Source organism: Euprymna scolopes, chromosome 36, assembly GCF_053919585.1.
Source record: "Euprymna scolopes isolate OS-2025 chromosome 36, ASM5391958v1, whole genome shotgun sequence".
Classification (NCBI taxonomy): domain Eukaryota; kingdom Metazoa; phylum Mollusca; class Cephalopoda; order Sepiida; family Sepiolidae; genus Euprymna; species Euprymna scolopes.
The window spans coordinates 35,197,472-35,214,739 of NC_136517.1; the positions used below are offsets into that span (position 1 = coordinate 35,197,472).

General features: G+C 34.6%; 1 protein-coding gene across 4 annotated transcripts in view; it reads right to left on the bottom strand.

Moving 5' to 3' along the window:
- Nucleotides 1-17,268, bottom strand: part of LOC145260408 (rho family-interacting cell polarization regulator 2-like) — a 589,420-nt gene that overhangs the window by 65,798 nt on the left and 506,354 nt on the right. For 2 of the 4 annotated variants that reach the window (XM_080118386.1, XM_080118384.1), the window contains exon 7: nucleotides 1,739-1,762. The exons of the other annotated variants lie outside the window; for them this stretch is intronic. In XM_080118386.1, the coding sequence (XP_079974512.1) occupies nucleotides 1,739-1,762 (24 nt within the window). The remainder of the gene's footprint in view (nucleotides 1-1,738; nucleotides 1,763-17,268) is intronic. 4 annotated transcript variants of the gene reach the window in all.

Sequence of the window (17,268 nt, forward strand, 5' to 3'; positions counted from 1 at the left end):
TCACGTTTTGCATTATTTTCGCTACATCGGGTTGCTAGGTTTTAGCCAACTATTGATCAAAGCAAGTCAGAAGTCAACAGACCGCTCCATAAATATTTAAATGCAGTTCATACCATTGATCAATATTAGTACGTCTATAGTGTTCCTCATCTTTCTGTTGATAATCATTCCGTTTCATTAACCTTTATCCTCAAGTGGTTGTTAATCTTGGTAAGTGGCAACTACCTCTTCCCGAAAAATAAATTTCGAGAGAAAAATCTTTTTTTTTTTGGTTAAAAAAAAAAAAAAAAAAAAATTTCAACATCGAAAGTCTAATTTTATTTTAGCAGATGCCCCAACTCTGACCACAATGATGAACTTTGTCAGCCTCTGTCAAAAATGAACGCCAGATGAAGATAAAATAAAAAACAAATACAAAATCATAAACGCCAAAACATATGCAGCATCCACAGCAGAACATGTCATCACACATCCAAATTAGTCAAAAAGGAGAACAAAACAAAGATACGCATAACAATGTTTCCCCGAATTGCACACACATTTTTTTTTTACAACCAACAAACAAAAGAAAAATATGTGCACACACAAGGATTGAAAGATGAAATTGAATTTTTTTAAAATTAAAATCAATTTTATAATTTATTAATAATCGATTAATTCTAATCATAACAGTCATTGTGTGGCCTTCTAACAGCGTTTTGTTTTATTTTTAAGTCATTATTGAAACTTCAAAGATATTAAGAGTCAAATCATAGCCACTTTATATTGTTTGCATGTAACAAATTATTTACAGCAGCTCAATTGTTCTAACATCTGAAATGAATAGATTTAATATTGTACTCGATCTGAAGTCCTTCAAACATGAGAATATATGCAAAAAAAATGCTGCTCATAGAATCGTTAATAAAATTTACAATCCAACATATTTTATACAAATAAACTTTAACTACAGTTATGAATGTCTAATGTTTTATTCAAATGATAAGCAGAGATACTTTGATGCTCATTTCATCAGTAGGTGATGTGATTCTGAATAGGGTTCAAACTCACCAGACTTGCACCTTATCACTGATTTTTATGGACCAGGGTTATCCAAACAATCCTCTGAATATTTCTAAACTTATGAGGGCCATCAAGGTAAAACTCAGGGCAGTGCTAAGAGAGGAGTGCGTCAGTGCTTTTTTTTTTTTTTCTTAAATCACGTTCACCCCTAACACTTGGGCGTAAGGGGCTACTATTTGGGACCATGCCTACGAATGATAAACGATGTTTGTTTACGTTACATTTAAACTTCTGCATATCAGTACAGTCAGGGAAGTAAGTAGCAAGAAGGGAAGCACTGAATCCAGGTGAGAATAGAATGGCCTGAAAAGAAAATCACTGGGGACTGACAGCTATCAAACTGACAATGTTGAGCTCAGAAGAGTTGTCGAGTGGAAGGAGATAATTGATCTTACGAACTTACATGTGTGAGCACATATTTTTGTAAAGAAAAAAATACAGGATTTGCATGAAAGAAAATTTCTGCGGACACCCAGATATAAAAAAAAAAAAATTAAGAATCAGAAAGAACACTGCACAAAAAACCAAAATTATTTTCGAGATAAATAAGAAAAAAAAAAAAAAAGACAAAGTAAAACCAAAGAAACTGTTGTTATAGATCAATAAAGAAAAAAAAGAGAAAAAAAAAAAAGACTACAATTCTATCCATCCATAGCAAAAACAGATGGAGAGTTACCTTGTCGGCCTCGTGTAACTTCCCCTAAAATACAAGGAAAAAATAAACAAAAAGGATTAAGGGAAAATTAAGGAAAGATGAGTTTACAGGTTATTAAGGATTTCTTTTCAGTGCTTGTATAGATTGGTGATCTTTTAAACCAACACATTTCAGGTGAAAACATTACATACTTATGTATCATGCCAGAATTACTATTAACTCTAAAAATTATGAAAAGTAGATGTGCTGGATGCATTTTTAACAAAAAAAAAAAAAAGAAAATCATCCACAATTATGTTTTGTTTAAAAATAGGGGAACCCTTAATTTGTAGTCAAGGGAGATAAGTCAGTTTGTCATACAGAATTGGTTGTAGAGAACTATTCCGCATTAAAACATACGATAAAGCTAAATAATTTGATAAATTCTATTTTTACTTGTAATTATATTTCTACTATTACTTATCATAATTTTTGGAATTTATACTAATTTTAATATTGCACATAAGTACATCATGTTTTCACTTGAAATGTGTTGGTTTAAAGATAACCAATCTACATGAGCATTGTCTTTTCAAAAGCAAAGAAGAATAAAAAAATATATATATTTCTTGGAATTTAACAAGGATGTTAGCAGCAAAGGTTGGAATGGTGAAAAGGAAGATTAACAAAAACAGATAAGTGGCGACAATATATGCAATTTTTTTTTTCAACAAATCTTTGACTAACTTCTACATCGAGCCTGGAATGATAAAAACTGCCATAATTTCGGCATATAAGGCAACCGTCAGATAAGATGAGGCACAAAATTGGAGCAAATTTTAATAAATTTATCATATATCGGTTGTATAAATCACGAAACCATGTTTGTTTAGTCTAGACTAGAGATTGCAACACCCGGTATTTTATGAAATATTAGTTTTGAAGATGATTTTTCTTGATAGTTTGGAAGAAACAATCCTTTTCAAAAAAAAAAAAAAGAAAAAGAAAAAAAAAAAAACGTTCTTTGCATTTTTTTGAAGAGAAACGTTGAAAAGTTGCTGATATATTTTAAAGCTTATATTGTAGTAGAGTGTAGAGTTTTACCAGTAGAATTGTAATGTTTTAATATCTTATTTATGTGTTTCTTTGGTACTTATTTAGAATTACATCTAAAAAAGAAATGCAGAAAAATCTTTATGATGTAGGTACCTGCCATGGAATAATAAATGTCATATTCTAAAAATCATATATTGGTCCAGTAGATTTTTTTTTTTTTAATCAAAGTTTACGATTTTTAACAATTAAAATATTTTGATTACTTTAAACACAAACAAAATCTCTGTAGTCGAATTGAAGTATCGCTCTGGAATTTTGAGAACATTTAAAATAATATTGCTGCTCCTTGCCTCCTCCTCACTTCTTCTATAAAATTTAATTTCCTCTAATCAAAAAAAAAAAAAAAGTGATTTTTGAAATATGCATATTATAAAGATTTTCTAAGTGAAATTCTAAATAAGCACTATTTATTCATCACGTCAAAAGTCGATCATAACAATGGCAAAATTACATGAATTGCACTTTGCATTGCATCTGCACTTACTTGATTCTCCAGATCCGTACTCCTGCCCAGAGCAACTATTGATTGTTTACAGACCTCAAAAGAATGCTCCAGGGAAAGAGATTTAGCTCTAATGAAAATTGATATTGGAAACAGAGGTATTCTTTAACGACCAAGACAAATCGTTCTACAAAACAGAGATTGAATTCTTAGAGAATCATTAAAATCTGTATTGTATTAGGAAAAGATTATGCTGATGAATGAGGTCGTGTTTTGCCTTAAATGTTATTGTTTTATTAGTTAAGTCCCAAACTTATTGAGTGATGTGCCAGTTTGTCGCGCTTGACATTGAAATAGTATTTTCAATCGATAAACACTAATATCAAGTAGACACATATTATATACAATTTTTTAGTTATCTATCAAGCTTAATTTTAAAATAAAATTTCTGGAGGTCTGTCATACTTGAAATTGTAATAGAATTTTCATTGCTTTGTTGTGCTTTTAACATTGTTATCAGTATTAAATTAAGTTTGAAATAGCATTTCTGTTGGTATTTCATGCTCAAGTTTGAAATAGCATTTCTGTTGGTATTTCATGCTCAAGTTTGAAATAGCATTTCTGTTGGTATTTCATGCTCAAGTTTGAAATAGCATTTCTGTTGGTATTTCATGCTCAAGTTTGAAATAGCATTTCTGTTGGTATTTCAGGCTCAAGTTTGAAATAGCATTTCTGTTGGTATTTCATGCTCAAGTTTGAAATAGCATTTCTGTTGGTATTTCATGCTCAAGTTTGAAATAGCATTTCTGTTGGTATTTCAGGCTCAAGTTTGAAATAGCATTTCTGTTGGTATTTCATGCTCAAGTTTGAAATAGCATTTCTGTTGGTATTTCATGCTCAAGTTTGAAATAGCATTTCTGTTGGTATTTCATGCTCAAGTTTGAAATACTATTTTCGTCAGTCCGTCACACTTAGGTTTGAAATGAACACGATTTAAGAATTTTTTTTTTTTTTAATAATTCTTTGATCTAAACAAATGTGAACACAAATATTGTCCGGAAATTAACAGAAAAAAAAAAACTAACAAAAAACAGTCATTATAATTTGTCAGTCATTTTGGAAAATAAATCCACAGAATTTAACTCTGCATTATATGCCGTTTAAATATCTCGTATTAGTTAATCTATCTTTTTAATGCTTTCACTGGGAATTGAACTCGGGATCTTCAGGTGTAATTAACTCAAGAATATCTCTTGAATAAAACTGTTATCCAATTGCTTATTCAAATAAGGAAGGGAAGGTGAGAAAGTGAGTATTGGTTTTGGGCCTACATATTGCCAAAATTCTGAAATGGTAGGAGCCATTCTTCAACGTTGCCACCTACCAACCCCCTTTTAGAAAGGGAGAAATCAAACTGCTGTCTACTTGTCTTTGGAAACGGTTACAAAATTTGAAACATCAAAGGGTGAGATTCTGTTTGGTTTAGAACACATTCCAACAAAGGAACTGTTTCATGTGTTTAACGGAACATAATTCATCCCGGCCTATTCTGTCATTCCAGCTGCATTCATCTTCTTTTGTTGGATAAATAGGATTTATATGAGAAAATTTGATATTCTTGCTGGATGAGATTCGGCTAATGCAACTTGGCATCGATCAATAATAAAATCATGAGTAAATGAACAACATTTACGTGGTTTGCCAAACATTCAATGCTGCTAAGACTAAGCTTGTTTCCTTCAATAACTACAAGAAACCTTCTCTACCACCAATAGCAATGGCCAAGAACACATTGCCTGAAAGTACTTCTTTTAAACTCCTCGGCCTAACATTTACAGGGAATATGAACTGGAATAGATACATTGAGAGCATTGCCAAGGCTGCTGCAAGGAAGGTTGGCTCCCTCTACCGTGCTAGAAAACTACTTACGCCTGAAAGTATCCTGTACCTCTATAAGGCCACCATTCGCCCATGTATAGAGTACTGTTGTCACATCTGGGCTGGTGCATCTGCTGCTTGTCTCTCACTCCTGGACAGGGTTCAAAAGAGAGTCGCCAACCTAATAGATCCTGAACTGTCATCTAGGCTTCAGCCTCTGTCCCATCGACGAGATATTGCATCCCTCTGCCTGTTCTACAAATACTTTAATGGTGAATGCTTTGACAAACTGCAAACACTTGTACCTCCTCGACATAACTACCCCCGACAAACCCGACAAGCTACTAAGTCTCATCCCTTTACAGTAGAGATCCCTAGGTGCAAGAAAGTCTTTTACTCCAATAGTTTCTTCCCCAGAACAGCAGGTCTTTGGAACTCCCTTCCGGGATTCTGCATTCCCAACTGTACTGACATGCAGAAGTTCAAGTGTAATGTGAACAAACATCTTTCTACTCATCTCCCTTCATAATGCCCCTGCAAATTAAGTCCCTGATAGTAGCCCCCTACTTCAAAGTGGCACTGTGCCTTGTTGGGGGTGAAAATTGAATAAAAATTTTTAAAAAAAAAAACCACATACATCTGAGGATTTCTTGGACTTTTTAATATGGTGGGACACTTCCTCGATAACAGCAGAAACCAATTCCAGCAAAAGTGTGTGTGTGTGCGCGCGTGTATACTTTTTTACTGATGCAAAAAGGTGAAACATTTCTAAATGGGGGTGGGGATTATCTTGAATATAAAGAGACTTTTTTTTTTTTTCAGTACGGGTGACAATGTTTTGATTTTAAGAAAAAATGTTTTCTTTATGAAAAAAATAGAGTGAATAAAAAAAAATGCACAAAATATGTTTTGTTTTAATATAGAAAAGAATATGCTTCAACAACAGAAAAGTAAATGCTTTTTTGATATAGAAAAAAAAAAATGCTTTTAGTATATTAAAAAAACAAAAAAAAAAAACATGTTTTTAATAAATGAGAATGCATTTTTTAAATTATTGTGAGACCGAAACTTACCTGCATCATGGACTCTTCCAGTACTATATTACTATGTGAGATTAAACTGTCAGTGGACAGTATCATAATACTGTATAATCAGCAGGAATATTAGTAGTGTGCAGTGCGTACGACTACTCATATTTGACACCACCGGATAGTAAGGTCTGCTTACCCTTTATCCCATCTTTGTAACCTTTTTAGTTAATATATCTTTATTACACCTAATCAATGTTCCGTGCTTTCTTTCCGTGGTTTCAATTTTGTGTCCACATCATTAACAAAAAAAAAAACAACAACTTTTTTTTTATTAATAAAAAATGTTTTATTTTGATATAAAAATGTTTTTTTGTTTATATTAAAATAAAACATTTTAATATATAAAAACGATAATGGATTTTAGTATAAAAATAAAAAGTGGTTTTAAATGTAGAATGGAAAATTATTTACTTCCAGAAAGAAAACCTATATTATAAAAGAAAAAATTATAAAGAAAAAAAAATCACTTAAATAGGGTTTGGCATAAACATTTTGTTTGTTTGTTTGTTTTCCACCTCCTTTTCAATCTTGGATAGTACTGATCCAAGAAATAAAAACAAAAAACAATCCTCTGAAAAAAAAAAAAAAAAAAAAAAAAAAATATTTACCTATTCATGATATTACAAGGTATATATTTTCATTATTTGATAATTTATCAAGAGAAATTTGACCAATCATGCAAAACCACTGGTCAAATTTGTGAAACTCTCCTAATAGATCGTGAAATGTTGATGAATACATGCATCGTTGGACTTTAATCTTTAAAACCTGATAACAAATATAAAAACCCACATTTGTTTGCAATTGCAGATAATTCTTGGAAAAAAAAATTAAGAAAAGGTAATTTTTTTTGAGTGAACAGAATTTTACCTGATTGGTAATTCTCTGAGAACAATATATATATATATATATATATATATATATATATATATATATATATATACATACATACATACATAGACACATACAACATATATACAGACAGATGGATAGGTGGATACTGTTCTAAGAAGCATTACCCTACTGGCAATACTATAATAGGAGGTAGGCAGATTTTAACTGAAATATAAACATTCTTTTGTGTAGTGGCTAATTATCTTCATGCCTGGTATACCGTGTGGGTTGGCAGGGCTCACTCGGATTGTACTCACCTGGTTAATTACATCAACCTGATAAACATAAATATATATATATATTATATTATTTCGATAATATATGAAAAGAAAAAACAAAAAAACTTGAGGGGTGGAGTGGGTGGATAGATAATTGATTCTAATTAAACTCAAATAAACACAAAATCTGAGTGGAAACATCAGAAACGTTGATACGGACACATCGTACATCCCCGACAAAAAAAAAAAAAAAAAAATTTAATGTTTGATTGTAGATTTATAAATTTTGCATCTTTGACGCTAACACAATGGGTCCAAATTTTTCCATGATGCTAACACCTTGGCTCCACTTTTCTCTATCATGCTAACACTTTGGCATGTATGTTTGTATATCTTGCTAAAACTTGTCAGTCGCATTGGACCGGGTCGAAACCGGTATCATCTGAAAGACCAACCCCTCAGACGCATAATATGTGAAAATTAGAAAAAAAAAAAATTAATTTTTTGGTGATCAACTGGGCCACTTTTTTTGCAAGGAGGGGTCACTTTTTGTACAGAGATTTTTTGCAAGTTACATACATGTAGCAAACTAAGTGTATGCTTAAAAAAAAACATTATTTTGAAGGGTCATGATGTCATAAGTCGTCGTGGCCGTGACAACTAGCATGTTAGCTGTTTTCACTTCTTTTCCTCTTTCGTGTTTCAGGTTCAAGCCTGCCTACTGCCGCTAGTTTATTTATTTTTTGCAGTCGCACGGGCACTCACTGCTATTTTGATTGAAAGAAAAGTTGCTTTGATTAATTTATTTTTATTAATAGAGGGGGTGTTCAGCGCACAGGTTGCTGAAACTTCTACTGTTCTTTTCTGGAGGGTTGCTCAATATCCTTAACATAGTAGCTCTGTCCAAACCGAATTTCATGTCGACCCAGGCAACGCCAAGTATTTATGCTAGTTAGGAAGAAATTGCACACATTTTTTTGGACTGCAGCTGTGATTTGGTGGATGCTTTGATATATAAAATCAATTGGATACGTTACTATTTTTCCCATAGCTGGAAGAGAGAATCAGGCGCTCATGCTTTTCTCTATTCTGTTAGCGCGTAAATGAGCACAATCGATCGCCGAGTGAAAGTAAATGTGATGGCATCCATTAGTCTAATCACACACCCAATTACATTTTTGTGGTGTTTTCAATTTTGATAGGAATTACCGAAATTGATATTGATAGAGTCCATCGCCTGGGAATTTGCTGCAAGATTAAAAGAATGCAAGAAAAAGAAATGAAGAGAGAAAAAAAATAAAAGAACAACGATCAAGAGAAAAAAAGAGCGAAAGAAAGCAAGAGAGCAAAAGAAAAAAGAGAAAAAGAAAAAAGAGCAAAAGAAGAAAGAGCAAAAGAAGAAAGAACAAAGAAAACGCCATTTCAAAGTCAGGCATGACAGACCAAAGAAAACGCCATTTCAAAGTCAAGCATGACAGACCAAAGAAAACGCCATTTCAAAGTCAAGCATGACAGACCAAAGAAAACGCCATTTCAAAGTCAGGCATGACAGGCCAAAGAAAACGCCATTTCAAAGTCAGGCATGACAGGCCAAAGAAAACGCCATTTCAAAGTCAGGCATGACAGGCCAAAGAAAACGCCATTTCAAAGTCAGGCATGACAGGCCAAAGAAAACGCCATTTCAAAGTCAGGCATGACAGACCAAAGAAAACGCCATTTCAAAGTCAAGCATGACAGACCAAAGAAAACGCCATTTCAAAGTCAGGCATGACAGGCCAAAGAAAACGCCATTTCAAAGTCAGGCATGACAGGCCAAAGAAAACGCCATTTCAAAGTCAGGCATGACAGGCCAAAGAAAACGCCATTTCAAAGTCAGGCATGACAGACCAAAGAAAACGCCATTTCAAAATTAGGTATGAAAGACAGTATTTACTCTAATCAAGAAAAAAGTCTGAATGGGCAGTAGAACGAGCGCGAGCGTATATCCATCAAAACATTTCTCTTGTTGACAGCTCGGCATGTATTAGGAGTAACCATTTCCTGTTGGAAGCCGAAAACAACTTCCCTATTCTTGTGAAGATTACATGTGAACTAAATACAGTCTTTTCTTTTTTTCCCTCCTTTCTCCACCTCCCTTCCTCACTTTGTATCCCGTTCTTATTCCATGTTTCTGGCGGGGATAACAGCAGAAAAACAACATTAATCGGGTTTGAACAGAAAGCGCAGACAAGAGTTTCGCTTTCATCAAAACGGATCAAGTTTAAGTGATGTTGCCATTTGGGATAAGTTCAGTCTTTTATGCGATCGAGACTTATTCAAACTGCATCACAGCTTTTTATACCAGCTCGCTATTAAACGATTCAGAAAACTTACAAAAACCTAACAGGAGATAATCACAAGTTGATAAATACGTACTCGCTGAATATCCAACCACCAGGATACATTTTCGAACTAATCGTATCCTCTACTCTAGTGGTTCCCAACCACTGTGCCACGGAATGATTACTGGTGTGCTGCGAAAAGATAACAGCTAGAAGCCAATTATTTAATTTTGTTTATAAAGACATTTAATTTCTTAATCATGATGGCACCAGAAACTGGAATCTTAGATCTCTAGCATTTTTATAATTATAGGAGTAACTGGACTCATGAAAAACAATTTCAAAACCTACCTGGCAAATATACCCGATGAACCAAGTGTCAGAGAAATTCAAACAATTGCACTTACAGGGAATGGCTAGGATCTTAAAAAAAGATCTCTCGATTGGAATATATGATAAAGGAGGCGAATGTCTAGCATCCGATAGGATACCCCATTCATTGCTTGTACAAACTGATAAGAAAATTGGAAAAAAAAAAAAAAAAAAAATGATGCCACTCAATTCAAAATCGTCAAATTTCTGGAATTCAAACGTTTTGCGTATAGTAATTGGCAAGTTTTTTTTACGGTTTATATTCGTGGTGGAAGGATTAATCGGAATATCAGGAGCTTTTCAAAGTATCGGGAATCGCATCAGATCTGAATAATTCAGACCTGATTCCAATACCAAAAACGATTCCTAAATAGACAGGTTGTAAGAGAAAAAGTCTTATGTGAATAAAATTTTCCTTTATAGAATCTTTGTTTTATTATCTTATTGAAAAAGCTTTATGAATAGGAATTTTTTTTTTTTCTTATATGTGTGCCACGAAATAAAAAAAAAATTTTTTTTTTTCTTATATGTGTGCCACGAAATAAAAATTTTTTTTTAATCAATAGTATGCCACCATGTAAAAGGAAAGGTTGGGAACCACTGTTCTACTTCATAATAAAGATCAATGTGTATTTATTTGTATATTTTATATATAAAGAAATATATAGGTACAGAGTAAAAAAAAACATGCCTTCTCCTATCCCTTTCTATATCTGGACGAAACCATCTTCTATCTATATATATAAAAGCGAAAATGTATGTATGTATGTTTGCTTTTTCTGTATGTCTACAAAAGGCTTTTTTCAGAGAAGCGCTCGCTTCACAACTTTTTAAAACTTTTTATATCACATATAAATCGTAATATCTCAGTTAACACCGAAGCTTGCCTGTCTATTTAATTTGCTCGATTTCGGGAAGATAAATATTCAATATTTGTCGCTCACCGCATGTGGATTAGTCTTTTTCCTATAACATCTTGGGGAAGAAAAAAAAAAAAAAAAGCGTTCAGCAGTAAATGAATACTATCCCGCAGTCAAACTTGACCTCATTAACTCATTAAAACGGGCACCTGCTAATCCAAGTAATTAAATAAATTCAAACGTGTTTCCGTTAGCATCTCGCAGTGGGGCAATGGTTAACGTCATACGTTTTTTTTTTGTTTTTTTTTTGTTTTTTCACACTTTGATTTACAACTTTGCCTCAAGGGTTCGGGTTCGATCCTCATACTTACTTCCCCTCCCCCACACCTCCAAACACCCGGGCAACGCCGGGTACCCCTCGCTAGTTTTAAGTAATAATTCAAAAAACCACCTCAGACTTATCCTGCTGCCTGAAATTAATTTGAAAAGAAACCCTCCACTCTTTAATAATAATAAAAAAAATCAATAGCAAGTCATCAGAAATGGCAAAATTCTATGCTTTTAGATGAATATTTTCATAATATATCTAGATAAATAGGGTAATACATTTTAAGCATTTTTTTTTTTTTCATCTCAGTTTTGACTGAGGGCGTATCTGATTAAATATGGAAATAATCTGTAACAGATACTGTCAAGAATTGTGAATGTCAACTGAATTAAAGGAATAAATTGGAAGATGGTCACCATCATGAACTTTGGAATATAGACTTTTGTAATTCATTCACTATATATATATATATATATATATATATATATATATATATATATATATATATATATATATATTTTTTTTTTTTTTTTTTTAATTAGATTTTCACCCCAAACAAGGCACATTGCCACTTTGATGTAGGGAGCTACTATCAGGGACATAAGCATCAGTGGTACTATGTAGGGAGTTGGGCAGCAAGATGCTGGCTCACGTTACACTCGAACTTCTGCATGTCAGTACAGTTGGGGAAGCAGATGTCTAACATTTACCCCTATTTTAGTGAGTCCAACCAAGAGATCTTTTCAGGATTCTAGCCGTCCCTTTCAGTGCAATCACTTGCACTTGGTTCACCGAGTATGCTTGCTATGTAGTTTTTAAAGTTCTTTTTCATAACCCCAGTTGCTCCTAGGAAGTCTTGTCTTTCTATTGTCTTCTGTTTGTAAGAAAAAAATGGACAGGTTTTTGGAAACGCTAGAGGGATGGGGCCCCGAGGAGAAATGTATAATAATATTATTGCAACCTCCAAGAAATTTTAAAAAAATCAACAAAAAAACAAAAGAAAAATATTAAAACACAAAATTGTGTACTATCATTACAAATATCTATTACAAGCACTAAAAAAATGAATAAATAAAAAAAAAAGAAATCGCCCTAACACATCATCATTGTTATAAAGGAAAATTAGAGGCAGACAAACACTACTACCGCCTCCACTACTTCTATGATTACTTACAAAGATATTAACAAGTCTAATACAATAATTATTTGCAAAAGATGAAGATGATGAGAGAGGAGGAGTGATAAAGGGGGATAGGGATAAAGGAAGATAGAAAATTCAAAGAAAAAGAGAAAGGGTAAGGGGAATAAAGGGTAAAGGAGAGGAGAGAAAGTGAAATGAAAGAGGGAAGAGGCAGGGAAGAAAGTGTGAAGAAGCAGGGAAGAAAGAGAGAAGAGGAAGGGAAGAAAGAGAGAAGAGGAAGGGAAGAAAGAGAGAAGAGGAAGGGAAGAAAGTGAGAAGAGGAAGGGAAGAAAGTGAGAAGAGGAAGGGAAGAAAGTGAGAAGAGGAAGGGAAGAAAGAGAGAAGAGGAAGGGAAGAAAGAGAGAAGAGGAAATGAAGAAAGAGAGAAGAGGAAGAGAAGAAAGATAGAAGAGGATGGGAAGAAAGATAGAAGAGGATGGGAAGAAAGAGGGAAGGGGGGGGAGAAAGAGGGGAGAGGGGGGGAGAAAGAGGGAAGAGGGGGGGGAGAAAGAGAGAAATGGAAGGGAAGAAAGAGGGAAGAGGAAGGAAGAAAGAGGGAAGAGGAAGGGAAGAAAGAGGGAAGAGGAAGAGAAGAAAGAGGGAAGAGGAAGAGAAGAAAGAGAGAAGAGGAAGAGAAGAAAGAGAGAAGAGGAAGAGAAGAAAGAGAGAAGAGGAAGAGAAGAAAGAGAGAAGAGGAAGAGAAGAAAGAGAGAAGAGGAAGAGAAGAAAGAGAGAAGAGGAAGAGAAGAAAGAGAGAAGAGGAAGGGAAGAAAGAGAGAAGAGGAAGGGAAGAAAGAGAGAAGAGGAAGGGAAGAAAGTGAGAAGAGGAAGGGAAGAAAGAGGGAAGAGGAAGGGAAGAAAGAGGGAAGAGGAAGGGAAGAAAGAGGGAAGAGGAAGGGAAGAAAGAGAGAAGAGGAAGGGAAGAAAGAGAGAAGAGGAAGGGAAGAAAGTGAGAAGAGGAAGGGAAGAAAGTGAGAAGAGGAAGGGAAGAAAGTGAGAAGAGGAAGGGAAGAAAGAGAGAAGAGAAAGGGAAGAAAGAGAGAAGAGAAAGGGAAGAAAGATAGAAGAGGATGGGAAGAAAGATAGAAGAGGATGGGAAGAAAGATAGAAGAGGAAGGGAAGAAAGAGGGAAGAGGATGGGAAAAAAGAGGGAAGAGGGTGGGAGAAAGAGGGAAGAGGGGGGAAGAAAGAGGGAAGAGGGGGGAAGAAAGAGGGAAGAGAAAGCAAGGGAAACGAAAGGGAATAGCAAGAGAAAAAAAAAAAAAATGCAGGAGAAAAAGAGAGATAGGTAAAGCTCTGGGTGAAAGGAAGAAGAAAACGAAGGGGTGGCAACCAAATTTATAAGTGCAGGGATACATTCAGGGATTCAGAAAATGAAAGCTAATGAAGATTAAAATTTCAAACGGATTTGTTGATGCATAACAAATGATCGTAGGAGGAGGAGGAGGGAGGGGGACTTTTATAAAAAAAAAACAAAAAAAAAACAAAAAAATCCTTGCAATGTTTCCATTAAATTCAACAAATGAATCGGATCATTTAAGGAATAACCTTGGAAGATTTTATTGGCAAACAGATGCAATGGAAAAAAAAAAGAATATCCTGTTAAATAGCTAGTAATTCTGATTACAACCGATTAATAGAGATGAACAGGAAACGCATTTAGATTTGCTGTTGCTGTAAATTGTTGCTTTTAGTATGCACCGACTGGTTAACTTACAACAACAAATCAACAATAACTTGTCAGATCAAAAAAAAAAAAAAAAAAAAAGAGTCCAACTTTTATATGCCGCAACCCACACACTTCACGAGAATCGTTATTCTTTAATTTTAAGGAAATAATCTTTAAATTACAACCTATTAGGCACTAATATATTTATTTCCACAATCAGAGAAACAACATATCCATTACAAACCATGGCAGCCATAGACAGGAAGCCCTATACTTGAGTTTTGCCCTCCTCTGGGCTCATCAGTAGGATACATCTAAATCCAGGATTTGAAACCCGAGTCACTAATACGCGAGGTTGTTGGACGATACCAGAGGTATCGATTATTTGGACTATTGTCGTCATCTTGAGTATTATGTGCACAATGTTTTGACCGATGCAACCTCCGATCTTCTTTAGACGTAACTTGTTGAACTCTGGAATTTCTCTGCTGAACTCACAAATCTGCACGGAATTCCCAACGAAACCCTTTATTTCATCCACAGAGGTAGCATTCTCTCATTCCATTAGTCATGACCAGCTAGAAGTCTTAAGATTCAAGAGTCCGATAAAATACAGCTAAAGAAGGTCAAAGGTTGCATCGACTGAAAAGTTGTGCAAGTAACATTCAAGATGAGAACAGTAGTCTATATAATCAGAATTATCAATCCTCATCTCAAAAATTCAGAAACATGATACCATAGGTAGTACCCAAGTCCTACTGTGAGATTTGGCATCGGTTCTGACAGTTGGAGGACTATACCCTTTGTTTAAAACATAGGTTCTATCCATAATCAGCCATTCACTAGCTTTCTGCATTTCTCGACATGTCTATTGACTTTCTTGTGTATAGCACAATAGTTCAGTTGGTAGAGCTGTTAGCTTACATATAGAGGAGCCGGGTTTTGAATCCTGTGTATGGATGTGTCCTACTTGAAACCCCAAAAGAGGGAGAAACTTGATTATAGGTTTGTGGCTGCCTTGTTTTGCAGTGGCTGCATTATTTGTCTGATTGAGAAAATAAATATAACTCATTTAAATTTTTAAATATATATATATATATATATATATATATATATATATATATATATATATATATAAGGGAAAGGTAGTTTGCTTGAAGCATTGCTGGTAAATAAAATATAAATATATTAGAAGACTATAGCAATGTGGGATACAGATGTGAGAAATGAACCAAAATAGACGAACAGGTGGAAATCTTGTAGAATAGTAAAATAGCGTACGTCTATTTACTTTTCGAAGTCGCATATAAAATCAGTAAATGGGAACTTACTTTTGATTGGGACCGGGATGGTTGGTGTCTTTGATATTTTGGATAACATCCCTTTGTTCAAAAGAAATAAGGTGTAAAAAACACATGAGTGTTTCAAAAGAGAGAAACCCCGTTTCATTACCATGGCACTTTCTCTCTTTATTATTTAACTAGCGGGGGGTACCCGGCGTTGCCCGAGTGTTTGTTTCCGGGACGGGGGGGGGGGGGAGTTTTAAAAAATGTTATGGTAGGTAAGTAGGAAGGATCAAACCCGGAGTCATGAGTAAAAGTAGGAAAATAAAGTGTGAAAAAAAAACAAAAAAAAAACATCTGCAACGTTAACAGTTCGGCCACCAAGAAAAGCCTATTCCAGTTGTTTGGGAAAAAAAAAAAAAAAAAAAAAAACGACTCCGGTAGGTCGGCGCGAACGTGAAAATATAATGTGAATTGTCCAGCACGCTAACCACTACGCCACAGAGCACTGCAGCTTAGTTTAGTGATTTTAAATAAGTTCACATGAAAGAACTACGAAGCCAAACCGGTGTTCTCTTCTCAACTGTTCCTTGTGAACGATCCCCAAACGGTGTTAAGTGGTGGCAGGGGGAGGAGGAATTTATTAGAGAGAAAATATTTTACCACTTCCATTGATCTTAACCGATTTTGGCCGTGACTTCTCAGCAGAAAAAGTATAGAAATCTAAGATTATCGAGGAATTTGAGAAATAATAAGCCTATAACACACCTCAGATATTGTTCTGCCGTTTGTGCATATTATATTTGCATGAAATATCTTGATTTTTAATCCTATTAAGGTCAAAATCCGACGGGAAAAAATGAGTTCATTTTATTTATATAGAGATTATAATTATCAAGCCCCTTTAAGAATACTCAAAGATGGGCACTGTCTGGGAATTATAAAAGTAAGTAGTCAACGTTCATGACTTCCACCGTTTGAACACTTTGGATTGTTTAATGTGCCTTTATTAATTACTAGCATGGATACCTAGTATTGCCCGAGTGAGCAAAAAGTTCGGTTTGGACACAGCTGCTATACTAAAGATATTAAGCAACCCCCATAAAATAACGGAAGAAGAAGGTGAACTTCCTCACCAGATATTTCCCCCCTCCTCCCCATAAAATAATAAATAAATGAATCAAAACAACTTTTCTTTCAATCAAAATAGCAGAGAGTGCCCATGTGACCACAGAAAAAAAAAAAAGATTAGCTGCGGTAGACAGGCTTGAACATAAAACACAAAAGAGGGAAAGAGAAAAACGTTACTGGCAAATTCTTCTGCCCATCGGATCAGGATGACTTATGACGTCATGACCTTGCAAAAAACGCGTGCGTAACTTGCAAAAATGGCAATGCGAAAACTGACCCTCCTTGCAAGAAATGGTCCAGTTGGCTATCGCAGAATTAATCTTTTTTTTAATTTTCATATATTATGTGTCAGACACATCGCTCTTTCAAATGGTACCAGTTTCGACCCTGTCCAATATGGCGAACAAAAGTTTTTAGTGGACATACACAAACAAGCACACACACAAACCAACATTTAAGATTTATATAATAGATTAGCGGGGGTACCCGATGTTGTCCAGGTGTTTGTAGGTGTAAACCCCCCCCCCCAAAAAAAAGTGTTTTGAACCCATGACGAACCTAAAGGTGGAAAAGAAAGTGAAAGAACAAAAAAAGAAAAAAAAAAGTGTTAGTAGGGAGGGAGGCTCGAACCCACAAAGCGGAAAAGAAAGTGAAAGAAAACATGAACTTTTATATCGCTACACTACAAAGCCATAGGAAATGGAAAGCATTGAAATTTAGCGAGGTCAATGGAAAAGTTGAATTGCAGAAACAAACGTTGGCTGGAGGCCAGTTCAGCTAACGTTCGTT